At 39.1% G+C, this 14,319-nt stretch overlaps 2 protein-coding genes across 2 annotated transcripts; both read left to right on the plus strand.

Moving 5' to 3' along the window:
* Positions 1 to 2,241: 2,241 nt before the first annotated feature.
* LOC119746302 (NAD-dependent protein deacetylase sirtuin-6-like) lies at positions 2,242 to 9,400 on the plus strand. The gene is made up of 8 exons (XM_038223166.1): positions 2,242 to 2,370; positions 3,189 to 3,316; positions 3,793 to 3,975; positions 5,166 to 5,225; positions 5,618 to 5,707; positions 6,388 to 6,468; positions 7,778 to 7,901; positions 8,603 to 9,400. The coding sequence occupies exons 1-8, from the start codon at positions 2,305 to 2,307 to the stop codon at positions 9,233 to 9,235; spliced, it is 1,365 nt and encodes a 454-aa protein (XP_038079094.1). The 5' UTR covers positions 2,242 to 2,304; the 3' UTR covers positions 9,236 to 9,400.
* A 1,209-nt stretch (positions 9,401 to 10,609) lies between these two features.
* On the plus strand, positions 10,610 to 13,802 carry LOC119746109 (uncharacterized protein C9orf85 homolog). The gene is made up of 3 exons (XM_038222904.1): positions 10,610 to 10,898; positions 11,371 to 11,481; positions 12,044 to 13,802. Exons 1-3 carry the CDS (start codon positions 10,693 to 10,695, stop codon positions 12,297 to 12,299), a joined length of 573 nt encoding a protein of 190 aa, XP_038078832.1. The 5' UTR covers positions 10,610 to 10,692; the 3' UTR covers positions 12,300 to 13,802.
* Positions 13,803 to 14,319: the final 517 nt, after the last annotated feature.

The following is a 14,319-nucleotide window of genomic DNA, read 5'->3' on the forward strand; positions in this document are numbered from 1 at the left end:
ATGGCAGTGGACGTGTGATGCGCATACCTTCGGATTTTTCGCAAACATGGGATTCGTTTCAATTTGGGCTTTCACTTCCAGAGATGTTATTTGTCACTTTCGTGATATACTGGTATTGGTCTTTGTTCTGCTTTGAAAACATTGAATAATTGTTGACAGTCCAAATGTTACAGTTGCTATGCTTGGATCGGACGTGTAATTAGCTGTCGAAATGATTACAGTCATGACTGTGAGTCCGAAGCTAGCCCGAAATTTTAGAAACGCCACTTTTTAGAGGGCGCTGTTAAAGTAATTAACAGGTGTAGCGTGAATTTTCGACTCCATGAAATATGGACTCATTCGTGTTATATGCTATTTTAAGGATCATAATGTGAGAGTGACCTGTCACATGCGAGGGATAACCAAAAATAGGGGAAAAAAGAGTGCGATTTTCATAGGAGTCGGATTTTCATGTGACACCGGCACAAAATTGTTACCATACACTTTAGCACCCCCAAACTTTGGCAAGATTACCATATGCGAAGTTCACTAATTTTCCTCTGTATTGACTAACAAGCCCCCAGATAGCAATTTCATGTCATCAAAGTCCATTTGAGCAGTGAGAAAACTTAAGCATTTTCTTAGAAAACACTTAGAATTGTTCAGTCCAATCACATAGGCGGTTTGTACACAGGGTGTTGAGTGAACTTCGTATATGGAAATCTTTCCCAAACTTTTGTTTAGGCCCCCCCCCCCCCAACAAAAAAATGAAATTGATTTTTGGAGGCCAAAGTGTTTGGAGAAAAAAACACGGTCTGCATTTCAGCACGCCTCCCTGCTAAAATGTCTGGATCCATCCCTGCTAGCCCCTCTAAACTATAGGCTCCAGAACCGCGCCGGCCCACCCATCCTGGAATCATGTTGCCGATTTGGGAGCGGAGCTTGATTTTTAAAAGGGGGATGCAAGGAAAAAGATACTGAGAACCATATTAAACATTTATTGTCCTGCTTTTTATGCTTTGAAATAACGTTAGACAAGAGAACAATCATTCTAGCATTTCAACACTCATTATTTTCTGTCCATTTTGTGGGCGCGGCCTTAATGTGTAAAAGGGTGGTGTATATAAGTTGAACCAAATGTGACAAATTTCATGCATTTTTGGTTATAAAAACCGTGGAAATTAGCGAGCCTGATTGAAATTCAAAACAATAACGACAAATCTGGAAAACAGGACACACACAAATGATTTATTTCTTTATATATCAGCTGTTTTATTTTCAACCAATTAAAAGTGAGCTATACAGAGTGAGATCTTACCATTGTACAATATAGTTCAATTTATAACAAGAAAAAGTGCCCGAATTACAAGATGTAACATAATGTGGCAAATCAGTGACAGAAGTATTCATAAAATGAGCAGGATGGGAAAACACACAGACTAGCAAAAGGTTTCTGGACAGGAAAACAAATTGAAATGTGCTGATTAAGTATGATCATACATCCCAGATTTTCCACCACAGTTAAAGATCATGCCCAATGCGCTAAAAAAAACAATTCAATTTTTTTCCTACTAAGAAATTTGAAATGTGTACGCTTTGTTTGAACAAAATAAAATACTTTCTTCTGGTTTTGGGCATCTGCAACTTTCTGAAAAAGGGCTTTCATTTGTAAATGTAAAGAAATAATTCAATAACTAAGGGCCTGTCTGAATTCATATCTGGGACGAGTTCCAGACAAGATGCGGATATTGTGTATCAGGTATCAATTTAAGTTGCAGGATTCTAAGCCACTTCCCCGCAATCTTCCCGCAGTTAAGTTTCCAGTATTGACAAATTCCCTGGAACACGTCCGGGACAAATGCAGAGCTTCTTCTGTACAAAGTGAACGATTCTACCCAACACTTGTCTGGAACCCCCTCCGGATATGAATTGAGACGGGCCCTAAATGCGGGTAAAATGTTTTGGTTTGGTATCTCATTCAAAAATGAATAACTTGGATATTACAAGGAGACTGCCAATAATTCAGTGTGAATCATCCAAAGTTGTAATGACTCGAGTCAATGACTCGACTCGAGTCCGACTCGAGTCACATTTTTTGGCGACTCGACTCGACTCGAGCCCCGACGGGTAAATGACTCGACTCGAGGAAGAAAGTTTCCTATCCAGGGTTTACTATTGGAAACGCGGTTGGAAATAAAGTAAGCACTGGGGACGAGGTTGTCGCGTGTTGAATTTCGTGGGTTTTTTTGGTGGTGTTTATAATACATCAGTCCTGTGATAAATGATATTGTCAATCTCTTATTAAATTTGAAATTTATTTCTGATATGTCTGTCAATTACTCAGAAGGTTTGTCGGCTTATGAACATAAGGGAAAATGTGGAATGCCGGAGGTGAGCTATGTCTTAACATTCAAACCAACTGCATCATTTTCGTGAAAATACAGAAATTCTTTGTTTACAAACGGTGACCCCTCAGAAACTGTGTTTTTAACGGAACCGATTGTCCTCAATACATTTTCATTAGGTCCCTGTAGTTATTAAGGAAAGAATTCGGAAAAAATGTTGCAACCTGACGCCACTTTTTTTTCTTCATATATCGCATTCGCAATGAATTGAGGTCAGTCATTGCAAAAATGATGAAGACATGAATCTGGGATTGAGAAACATTTCCAATTTTGTTAGGAAATACTCAGAGAATTTTCTTAAAGTGGCATCAGGTTGCAACATTTTATCCAAGAATTCAATACCTGGACATCACTTGACACCCTGTGCACAAACCCTATGAGTATGAGACTTGTCTGAAAAATTCTTAATTTTTTTATCAGTGATTTAAATACTTTAAGATTTTCCCTGCTAAATTTGACTTTTAATTTTAGGACATGTTATCGCTTTCTGTGGGTGATAGGTCATTGCAGGGAAAAATAAGTGATGACCATATATGGAATTTTTTTCCGTTATGAAAAACGAGAAACTTAAATCTGCTTATTTAATTCAGTAGTGTGACAGGGGTTTGAACCAGGGTCCCCAGCTCGTTGAGCTAACGTCCGTACGAATCTTTGGTTAGATGGCCAGTAATAAATAGTGATACATGTATACATATGTTTGCATTGTGTTTTTACAATGCTGTAAAAACGATAGTGTTTGAAAATTGCGTTATGGCTGTCGTTAAGAATGTCTTGTTCATTTCTTGTAAACCTGTTCGTTTTTAGAAATTCGATTCTCCAGAAGTAATTGAAGAGAAGTCCCTTCAACTAGCAAATCTACTCCGCAGCAGTAATTACGCCGTAGTGCATACAGGGGCAGGCATCAGCACATCAGCTGGCATACCAGACTTCAGGTACAGAATGGCAACCCATCCGTGGCATTATAGCCCTTAGGCCCCATCCCCTAAAAAAATAGTTCTGCTTCCGATTACATGGCATTTGAAAATCGGTTAGGGAGGTAGGAATTTTTTTTGGGGGGGGGGCAAATTCTTTTTGATCATATGGAGGCTTCTGCGTTTAGTCAAGGGTAAAAGGTAGAAATTGATGGTTTTGGGTGTTTTTTTCTCATTTTTTCAATAACAAAACTTAGAGTAGGGGCTGTCAGAATAGGGTTGGTAGAGAAACCTGAAGCAGAACTATTTTGTCCTTAACGCAAATACCAAGTGATTTTGCACAATTGTCAGTGTAGTATTGACCCCATGGGGGAGGGAAAACCAGAGAAATTGGCACAAACCACCCAAAAGATATTTGCGATAAGAACATTAAAATAAAATGCGATAAGATTGACATCAACTGTTGGAAAGTTCATGATTTTTTTTGTGTGTATCAGGGGTCCGAAGGGAGTGTGGACCTTAGAGAAGCAGGGGCAGAAACCAGATGTCAATGTTACCTTCGATGGCGCAGTCCCTACGCCTACTCATCGTGTCCTGATTGAGCTAGAGAGGACAGGCTTTGTCAAGTATGTCGTCAGTCAGAACGTGGACGGGCTTCACCTCAGATCTGGATTCCCAAGGTTTGTATTTTGTTAAGAAGCCAATTTCTTTGAGCTTACAAGCACACAATTATGCTAAGCACAAATGAAATTTGCTTAGCAAAAATGAGTTACCGGCTGAAATATCATGGCATGTACATTGCTGTTGACTGGTACTCTGCCATTTGTGGCTTAGCACAAAACTTTGCTAAGTAGTACTAGTCTCTGCTCAGCAGCCCCATGAAATTGCATGCTGTGCCCAATTTCACGATGCTGCTTAATGGTTAGCAGAAAAGTTGTGCTATTTATAGCAGAAAATCATGCTGCTGTTTAAGCACTATTTCATGGCATGGATGTGCTAATGGCTGCACACGCACAGAAATAACTATTGTTACGTCACTGACCTTGGCAACTTTTTCCCCTGGGGTTAAGCGTGCTTTTGCTGAGCTTACTGCTTATGCTCTCTATGAAATAGACGGAGGCTCTGTTGGCAGAAAATGGGCTGTTAAGCAACACTATGAAATTGTGTCGTGGTTATAAATAACAATCGATAACATTTGGCTTGGTTTGTCTTGAAATGCTACTCATCAGCGGTTATAATACACTTAGTTAGTACTAAATTTCTCAGCCAAAGAAAGCAGGCATCACATTCTTTCCCTCTGGGAAAAAATGCTGGACGTGTACTCTTGCCCCAAGTTCCATTTCAGTGGATTTGGGTCTAAACAGTTTCAATTAGGTGGTAGTTGCATTGAAAATCTTTCTGATTCAGAAATCCTAGTGTTTAAACCCCCCTCTCTGGCTGGCAAATTCAGCGACGCCATCACAGCAGTCAAAATCAATGAGGTCACTGTTTTTATCAGTTTAAGAATTCCCTTGTTAATTTAATATAGCCATGCTTTGACTGGAGGTGATTGTTAAGCCAGCTGTGCCTACCAGTGAAATCTTTTGTCTGTTGATGGAATTTAAATATTCAAAATGTGATCTGACTGTTGTTCTTTTTTACTAGTCTTGTGACTGTCTGTGACTCAAAACAAGAGGAGGCTTTCAAAGAGGTTTAATAGGACACAACTGTTTGGTGAAAATGTTATTTTCCTTGTATTATTGGTTCATTGCCATTTCCTGACAATGAGAAATAAACCACAGACTTTCGTTGAGCCTTCTTTCTTTGTTTTACATCTTTTCATGGTTTTCCCAGATTTTAATAATAAATTTGTCTAACATTTCTTTCACAGGGATAGACTGTCGGAACTTCACGGGAACATGTTTGTGGAACAGTGCGACAAATGCAACAAGTAAGATACAACACCTATCACCTCTTTGTCAAAATCCTTGCCTAAATTCACTATTGAAAATGCTGTATACATGAGCATCACATGAGCATCAACATTAGATAAAAACCAGTTTGAAAAGATAGGTCATAACTTAACACTTAAAAATTCACCTAAAACAGTAATTCTGGGGCTGGTAGATGAGCAGTAAAATTAGTTAAAAGCTTTAAAAAGATAGGCCTATTGTGTAGACCAGATGCATAAAAAGACGTCCAGTGAATAGCCATTTAATCAATTAAATATAATTTTTAGGAATTCTCTGGGACCAGTTTGCCTAATCTTGTTAATGAATATGAATCTTTGAAAGTTGGTATGATTTTTATGATTTTTTTTGGGTTACGATTATGTTTTTGCAGGCAGTATATCCGGGATACAGCTGTTCCAACATTGGGCCTCAAACCCACTGGAGGGCAATGCACGCAGACAAAACCTAGAGGGAAATGCAGGTAACGTTACAAGCTAATTTTCTATGTTTGAAAGGGATGGTTGTTTGAGTTCTGAAACAGTTGTCTACTTAGTAATAATAATAATCGGCATTTAAGAACGCTCTTTTTAGTACACTAAATCACAGCGCTTACAGTATTATTATTACCCCTGATCATTGGGCCAATTTAACATTCCAAATACCATCTCAGCTCCCTGGGGAGTATACAGCTCGATGCAGCCTGTTAGGCGCAAGGAAGCTAATTCAATCCCATAACCATCTCTGCCATCACAGGTACCCATTTACCCCTGGGTGGAGAGAAGCAATGAGTGACAAAGTGCCTTGCTCAAGGGCACACGCACCATGACCCGGGCTGGACTCGAACCCACAACCCTCAGCTTTACCCACAGACCATGAATCCAGTGCCCTTAACCACAAGGCCACAGCACTCCAGCGAGTTTCAATTTTAAGGCTGCATTCAAATCACTGGCTACGGCTGAGAGTCATTGGGATGTGGCTTCAGCCGCTTCCATAGGCATGTGTGCTATCGCTAGCCACAGCCAAGTAATTTGGACACAGCCTTGGTTCACAAAACCCGCTCCAAACACCACCTCACCACTTTGCATAACTGGAAAGATTACTTCTGTTTCAACATGAATCTTTGGCTTTTATTTTTTTTTCTTCCTCTATTTTCTGTTGAAGAGGAAAGTTGAGAGACACAATCTTAGACTGGGAAGATGCGCTGCCAGATGATGACTTGGAGCGCGCCGAGAAACACTCGAGGTTTGTCGAAAATATGTTTATTTTGTTGGGAATATGTATAAAGAAATATTTTTTACTTGTTTTTGAGAAAACTTTTAGTGGGATTATTAACTATTTTGCCTGACAGTTACCTTGTTTGATAGGATTTTAATATAAGTAAAATGGATTGAGAACAAATCAAAATGGACGTTGAAGTAAATAATGTCAAACAATTGGTAATAATGTTTAATAGACAAATACTCAATATTGTTGTGAAATTACACAGACTTTATCGTTTCGGTTTGCGGTAACACCATGTGGTAATAACTACTGCTTAGAAGATATTAGTTCTGAGAAGAACTTGTCCTGCTTATTATCAACTTTGCTAAGTAGTTTTTTGTTCTGTTTAGAACAGTCCTGCTGTAAGTTCTAAAAGAACTTGTCTTTGGTCTCAAAGATATTAGTTCTTCTCAGAACTAATATCTTCTAAGCAGTAGTTATTACCACATGGTGTTACCGCAAACCGAAACGATACCGATACCCCACCATGCAAAGCCTCAAATCTTATACACAGACTTTATTACTCATCGATTATTGATTAATTGCTTATTGATTATTGGTAAAATATCCTCTGAATTACTTACGCAGCGATGACTTGTGCGTGTGCACTTTGAGCGCAGAGCACCTGCACAGACGATGCATTCCTGCTGCGTGTAATAAATTAGAGACGCATGTAAGCAGCGCGAACTTGTTTTGGTCGCGCTAGCGCCCTCTTTTGACGGAGCGCGTAAAGTTGTTTTGCCACGCTACATGCTACACGCTACCTTAAGTTCTAGAATTATATCGTAAATATTATTATTAGAATGTTTGGTTCTTTATTCCATTGTAAACACTTTGTTGGATGGGTGCAGTTTACAAGACAGGAATTAGGAGTTGTTGTTCTGATTCTGAGCCGGTCGGACCTGTGTCCCAGCGACAGTAATAAAATAGTTGAAACGTACATGATTGTTTCTCTAAGTCTCCGCGTTTCTCACAGTAGAACTCACCACAATATTATGCCACAATAAAAATGCCCTAATTTTGTCTATCTGGTCATATTAATTTCAAAAAGTTTTCCTTGCACAGTTTCAACTTCCCTGATTTGTAATACCTCCAGATCCTTCAAAAGTCTCCTGTGGGTTCAAAGGATTTCGTAGGAAACTACTGTTTCTATAAAAGGAACTTGTACAAAAACCATGCTTTCAATTTCACGCACAGTGTTGATTTTGGAGGCTTCAGGAAGTTTCTTAACATAACCACTCACGGAGTTGGGGTAAACGTCTATACTTATTGATTCCCCCATGACATCCAGGCAAGCTGACCTAGCCCTGTGCCTAGGGACGAGTCTTCAGATTGTACCCAGCGGCAATCTCCCTCTGATCACCAAGAAAGCTGGAGGAAAGCTGGTCATTGTCAATCTCCAACCCACAAAACACGTAAGAATGTTTATCCTGTTTGATATTTACTCTGGGTTGAGAAAATAAGACACATTTAGTGTTCAAAGTATGATTTTTTTTCTGTTCCTACTACATTGTACCTTGGTACTACATTGTACTTTGGTACTTTGTAATTTGTCTTTCAAGTATCATTGAGAATGACTTCAAACAATTTTTAGTTGTTGGGTAGGTAGTTTGTTTTTCATAATCACTCTTGGAGGACGACTGCATCATGGAATGCATCAGAATTCTAAAATCATAGATGTCAGATGTAACAGGGACAGGGAAAAAAAATTCCCAGAATTATCCACGAAGCTCTTGCACCTGAAATCACATCCAAATTTATCTTTTTCTTTCCGCTGTGAAAGCCTAGAGTAGACACTTTGCACATTGACAAAAATGTTAAAAAAGTCTGCAGTCTACTTCTCACAAACTCAACATACAATAAACATGATGGATATCTGTGCAGTTTCTGTGCAGCAAGGAAAAGTTGTGAAGTGTCTTACAGCCATAGCAGACTTGCACTGAAAGAAAAATGTTTTGTTGTGACTCAGGCAGGCCCGTAGCCAAAGGGGGGCCTGGCAAGCACTTGGTCCTCCAACGGCAAAAGCCATACATATGTATTTTTTTTTTTTATGGTAGTGGTCCCCATCTAGTTGTTACTGTTACTATGCTTTTTTTCCCTCCTCTTTTTCATTCAGGACAAACATGCAAATCTCCGGGTCCATGGCTATGTAGATGAGGTCATGTCAAAGGTCATGACCCACCTTGGACTGACTATCCCCGAATACACAGGACCACGTATCGTCATGACATCAGGACACAGTTCAAAGAAAATGGACGGTGCGTTAAAGGTGACCAAAGAACGAAAACAGAACGTGAAAAGGACTCACCAAAATGTTGAGGATAAAAAGGGGACATTTTCCGAACAACTTTCAGTAAAGGAAGAAAGTGAGCCGAGACCGAAGAATTCATGCCACAAACTCCCAACCAGAAGTGGAATTCTTTCTCAAGGAAATGATCAAACAAGTTGCAGTGAATTGTCTCAGAATGGTGTCACTGATGTGGTAAAAGTGGAACAATCTGAGAACAGTACGTGCATTAAAAAGGAAGATTGCCAGAAATCACCAACAGAAAAACTTGAGAATGGGATAAGTTCGACGAACTCCAGAGAACTGGACGATGGTTTCTGCCAGAACTCGCTCATCCTTTTGGAGCATTCTGTGCAAGGATCAGAAAGACTCGAGGATCAGGTTTCAATCAATTGTTCATCAGTGTCTCCCAAAGACTTGAACAAAAACCCTGAACTTTGTAGTGAAGATGAGTTAAGGTGAATTAGAATGACCAATTTTATACTGTGAACTTCTTTTGGAAAGTTTTCATGAATGTGTACGTGACTCTCTAGCAAAAAAAAAAAAAGACTGGGACCTTGACTGCTGAAAAACATGCAAAACGAAATCAGGCCAACTTAACTCACTCTTTAGCCAGCAAAATTTTCCAAAATTGTCAGTGGGCAAAGAAAAGGTCCTCAGTATTTCACCAACCAAGTTTGAAGACTCAATTCAATTTTTAAAGGAGACTTTTCTTCAATATTTTGCACATGAGAGGGAAGTCAAGAGGTTTCAAAACGAGGCTAAAGACTAGACTTGTACATGTCCAACCATGGCCCTACTGTTTGAAAAGACTGACCTCTTCCTTCAGTGTCAGTAGTCTGGTGGCTGACTATGGAGAAAAGTGTAGAAATAGGGACTAGGACCAGACATACCCGATGTTTCTTTTGACACAGTTGATTGATGCAGTACTGAAGGGTTGTTGGACTGGTTGTTTTAGGTGCCGGTCTATTTTCTTGTATTGCATGTTTTTAATACCTTAAGTTTTAGGACTCTCATACACAGTATTGAGAGTGCCAAATTTTCGGACAAGAAAAAAAAAACAGTCACTTGGACGCATTTTTTTTTAAACTGGGATTTTGGGCTCATAATTGGAAAAGGACATTGAATAAGCTTTCCAATGATGTACAGAATATGGAAATTGGATAAAATCTGATAGAATTATTTTCAGTTCCCAAGTTTCAGGCCTGAGAATTTTTTTTTTAAATCGGGATTTTGTTCGCGTCCCAAATGATTGCTCCTTAGGAAATTTGCAAATTAACATAATTGAAAGTGAATTATTTTCATTATTCTAGCTTTTAACGCCTAAATCTGAATTTCAATCATTTTTGCCTGATGAATGTATCATAGGATTTAAATACCTTTATGAGACTTCGGACTGGTGTTGTGCTGGGTCATATAATTATATGCATTCCTTTGTTTCAATAAACAAAAGATAGTTTGGTCTGGCGCCAAACGAAAATGGTTTTCGTGTTCGTTTGTTTCTTCTCCCAAGACCAAGAAATATAAATTACTGAAAAACATTGTAATGATTGTGCACTGTTTGTTGGAAGGTACAATAGTTCAATAATTAAAATTCCTTTTTTTTTTTTTTTTATATATATACAATGTATATGTGAAGTATGTATAACTCATACAACTGAAAATCGTAACTTTTCATGAATTATTTGACTAAATTAAATTTTGTCGTTCATTGTGAAGGGGGGGGGGGGTTCAGAAAAGACACTCTGAATCACCTCAATGGCAAGTATGGATATTATAAATAGCGCCCTCTTCCGATAGAGGGCGTTAAATACAGGTAGTGGTGCACATGGCAAATTGGCAGAAAGTTGTTGCGTCACACTGTGCAGTTTACGTTTGGTCGAGATTTTAGTAACGAAAAATCGTGTGTTTACAAGAAAATGAGTTCGCAGAAGAGCAAACCCCCAAAGAAGTCGCAAAAATATCAGAATACCACAGCCTTTAAAAATGACTTGCACGACACGAGTCGGAAAACGAAAGCCCTGAATCAAATGGTCGTCGGCGGAGTGTGCTCTCGTTGCAAAGAACAGATTGAATGGAAGATCAAGTACAAGAAATACAAACCGCTAACGCAGCCAAAGAAATGGTGAGTTAGCTCCACTTTTTTTCCAGACATAACATTGCTAATAGTGCATGCGTAAAGTCTATGGATAGTTGAATATTTAGAACTTTTAGAAGAATTTTCCCGAATTTTCTTCCTAAATCTGAAATGAAATCTTTGAAATTAAAGACAAAGTACTAAGTAGGCATACAAAAATAAATATGTGCCTTCTAAAGTTCCAGTTCTATTCTAAAGTTCTAGCATTATCTGTATCTGTATCACTCTCCGTACAAACACCTGGTAAGGTTGTCGTCGTACGTCAGGTAAGGGTCTAGATCAGCAACAGAGGTGACACTGACAGATCGGGGTGGGTGGGGCCGGGAAAGGGGGTGGGGCCGGAAGGGGGCCCGGGTGGGCCGAGGAGGCATACATGTGTAAAAAGTTAGGCTTGGAAGAATTAACTTGCTAACAGTACAAAAAAAATAACATGTATCAATAATCAATCATCTTTCAACAGCGTGAAGTGCGAACAAAAGACAGTCACCCAGGCATACCACATTATGTGCAAACCGTGTGCTGCGTCTGCTGATGTCTGTGCGAAGTGTGGAAAGAATGAAATGGTTACAGGGTAAGTACATTTAACATGAAGTAAAACTTCAGCAGGGGCTGTTGTATACAAATACAACATGGTTTCACTTTTTCTTTTTTTGAACGTCTTGGGACCAAATACTGAGTTACATCATACATGTATCTAGTCATAAGACTCCTGTGTTTTAATTTTCCCAATTTTTATCCATTGAACGGAAGATGAGGTCAACCTTTTGAATTTCACAATGGTCATCAATTCGCAATTTTTCAATATGTTGTAAATTGTAATGCTTTTATTTCGTTCAAAATACACATTTATTGCCCTTGATTGGATGGGCCTAGTCAGGACACAAAATAATGCAAAAAATAGAACATTACATACGTACACACAGTGTAGATCATACCTTGGGTGCCTTGCTGTGCGATATTCTTGAAAAACCCGGAGTTGTTTTTTTAGGTCAACCTACACGCTCGATTGAGCATGGGTACATGTTAGAAATGGCATGAAAATGCTCTTTAAACTGTCCTCTTCTCCACTGAGGGGGTACTCACCCACAGATTCAATAAAACAAGCTTTTTATTCTCATCCATCCTTACTCCAGACAGGGGCTTTCACCAGCTGAGGAGGCATCCCAGGCTAGCCAGCTCCAGGCCGAGCTCAGGCACCTCACAGAAAGACAGCGACGATCCTTCTTCAGATACCAGGCCAAGGGGGGACAAGATGGGGATGATCATGGGAGCACTAAGGAGGAGCGACCCACGAGCAAGGGCCAAGAATTGGACGAGGAAGACTGTGAATCTGGGAAAGATGATAATTCGGAAGACTGCGAGTTGGATGATAGGACTTGTGGAACTTGAAGTGCTCTGATCGTCTCTGCGTCGTGGTTGTTGCCCAACTTGCCCTCACGAGGGCCCACAAATCATCACAAGACATCCAGTCTCAACTGTGACAAAAGCATTCCCTCCATCAACTGTTACTTGTGAAATGACTTGTGATTTAGTTTTGACAGGACTTGTGTTTGACTTGATTAAATCACTGCAGATAACCACCTTTCCTGAAAATTGAAATCATACTTGTCAGTCCGAGTCTCCATATTAATTTAAGTCCGACAGGTGCCCTACATCGAAGACAATAAGTAAGATCAATTCCTGCAAGAAACGTGCCACATGGAAAGGCATACAACAAAGGTTTTCCCACCTTGTTGGCGGATACGTCATCCAAGATATAGCAAGAATTGCCAAAATACAAATAAATTTGATATTGGTGTTGAAGATTACAAGATTGCTCAAAATGTGTATAGCCACAACACTGGAGAAATTAATAATTTGAAAACCTTGTAATGAAAACTACCCTACAAAAACTTTGTCATCTGCTTCCAGCCAACAGTTGGTGCTTTCATCTGCTGTTACGTCCACATTTTGCATCTCCATTCATCTAGGCCTCTTACTGTAAATTAAAAATGAAATCCTTGTCTAACGACTACCATATGGCCATAGTCATAAGATATGGATGAGGAAGACTGTGAAGCTGGGACGGATGATAATTCAGATGACAATTTTGTTCAGCCAACAATTTTGAAAAGACTTGACGCCCCTTTGATGTGGCATTTCACAATTACCGTCAAGAAATCACTGAATGGCAAGATGAGAGTTGCTTTAGTTTCTTTATAGATGAAATTTATTAATCATTATAATTTATCACTGTCTAAAGCACAAGAAATGGTTCTTTGCACAATATTTGAAACTTAAGAATACCGTATTGTTTTGTGGGTCACAGATGTGCAAGAAAAAATTCAAACTTGTTAAGTGTTCTCATGTCAAGAAATCCATACAATATTTGTCTTTTTCTTTCAAATTAAATGAAAAGTTTTATTCACAATAATGGAAGGGTCAAAGTGGTATAAAAATGCCCCTCTAACCTTTTTTGAGGAGTAATAATTATATTATGTAAAAATAATTTACCAATTCAGAACTTGTAAGTTAAATGTTCATATCACTTACATTTAATGGAAATAACTATTGAAAAAAAAGGGAGAAAAACTCGGATGTCATGAATCATAAATGCAGCACGTTCCTGTTTAAATTACAAAATTTGTAAGGGGACAGCATATTGTAAGGTAGCATGAGTTTATTCTTACATAGGTTCGTACATGTATGTTTATAGCTACAGTACCATGAACTTCTTTTGCATTGTTAGTGTCTTAATTAAAAAGCGAGGCCTACTGCAATGTATTTCGTGAAAATGAAGCAGACACAAAGTTAAAATGGTTCAAAGTTCCCCAAACAACATTTGCTTAATTTGAAAAAGAGTCGCACTTTATTAAAAACTCTTTATAAAGTAGTACGTGTTGATGCAGTGACTGGCATTCCAGTCTTAGGATTAACACAGAATTCGGGCGATTCACAATGCAGTGTGCCACCAAGAGTTTGCCACAAAGAGTTCATTTTTCCCAGTGCATTGTGGGAGATGGTCGACAAATTCACAGCGCAGGACATTTGAAATTGTTTGTTTTTCCAGTCGGTAGTTTCGTAAAGGTATGCTTCGAGTATCTGTTTGCCCATTTGTTTTCTTTTTATCAATGTGGTGTTTTTTTTTGTGAGGCGGCAGAAGTTCAAGTTTTTGTGAGGCGGCAGAAGTTCAAGTTTTCTACTGACACTTATTCAAATGGGCCATGTTTTGTCGACCGTAAACTAGAAAATGGACTCTTGGTGGCGCACTGCATCGTAAATCGCCCGAATTTCTTCACTAGCACAGAAAGGTGATCGTAAGCGCGGGATTCTGTGGTTAGCAGGGCCATGAAATTGGCCCATGAAATTGAGCCCTGATTTTGTGGGGGACAATGAGACAAGGATCATTCAGGAGTTGACCCGGGAGGGG

The sequence above is a fragment of the Patiria miniata genome, unplaced genomic scaffold (genome assembly GCF_015706575.1).
Source record: "Patiria miniata isolate m_02_andy unplaced genomic scaffold, ASM1570657v1 HiC_scaffold_7, whole genome shotgun sequence".
NCBI lineage: Eukaryota > Metazoa > Echinodermata > Asteroidea > Valvatida > Asterinidae > Patiria > Patiria miniata.

Excerpts from the sequence above, each read along its gene's own strand:
- LOC119746302 (XM_038223166.1), top strand. The coding sequence starts at position 2,305 with ATGTCTGTCAATTACTCAGAAGGTTTGTCGGCTTATGAACATAAGGGA. Across the intron at positions 3,317-3,792 it reads GCTGGCATACCAGACTTCAG|GGGTCCGAAGGGAGTGTGGA; the intron begins GTACAGAATGGC and ends TGTGTGTATCAG. Across the intron at positions 6,469-7,777 it reads CGCGCCGAGAAACACTCGAG|GCAAGCTGACCTAGCCCTGT; the intron begins GTTTGTCGAAAA and ends CATGACATCCAG.
- LOC119746109 (XM_038222904.1), top strand. The coding sequence starts at position 10,693 with ATGAGTTCGCAGAAGAGCAAACCCCCAAAGAAGTCGCAAAAATATCAG. Across the intron at positions 10,899-11,370 it reads CTAACGCAGCCAAAGAAATG|CGTGAAGTGCGAACAAAAGA; the intron begins GTGAGTTAGCTC and ends ATCTTTCAACAG. Across the intron at positions 11,482-12,043 it reads AAGAATGAAATGGTTACAGG|ACAGGGGCTTTCACCAGCTG; the intron begins GTAAGTACATTT and ends TCCTTACTCCAG.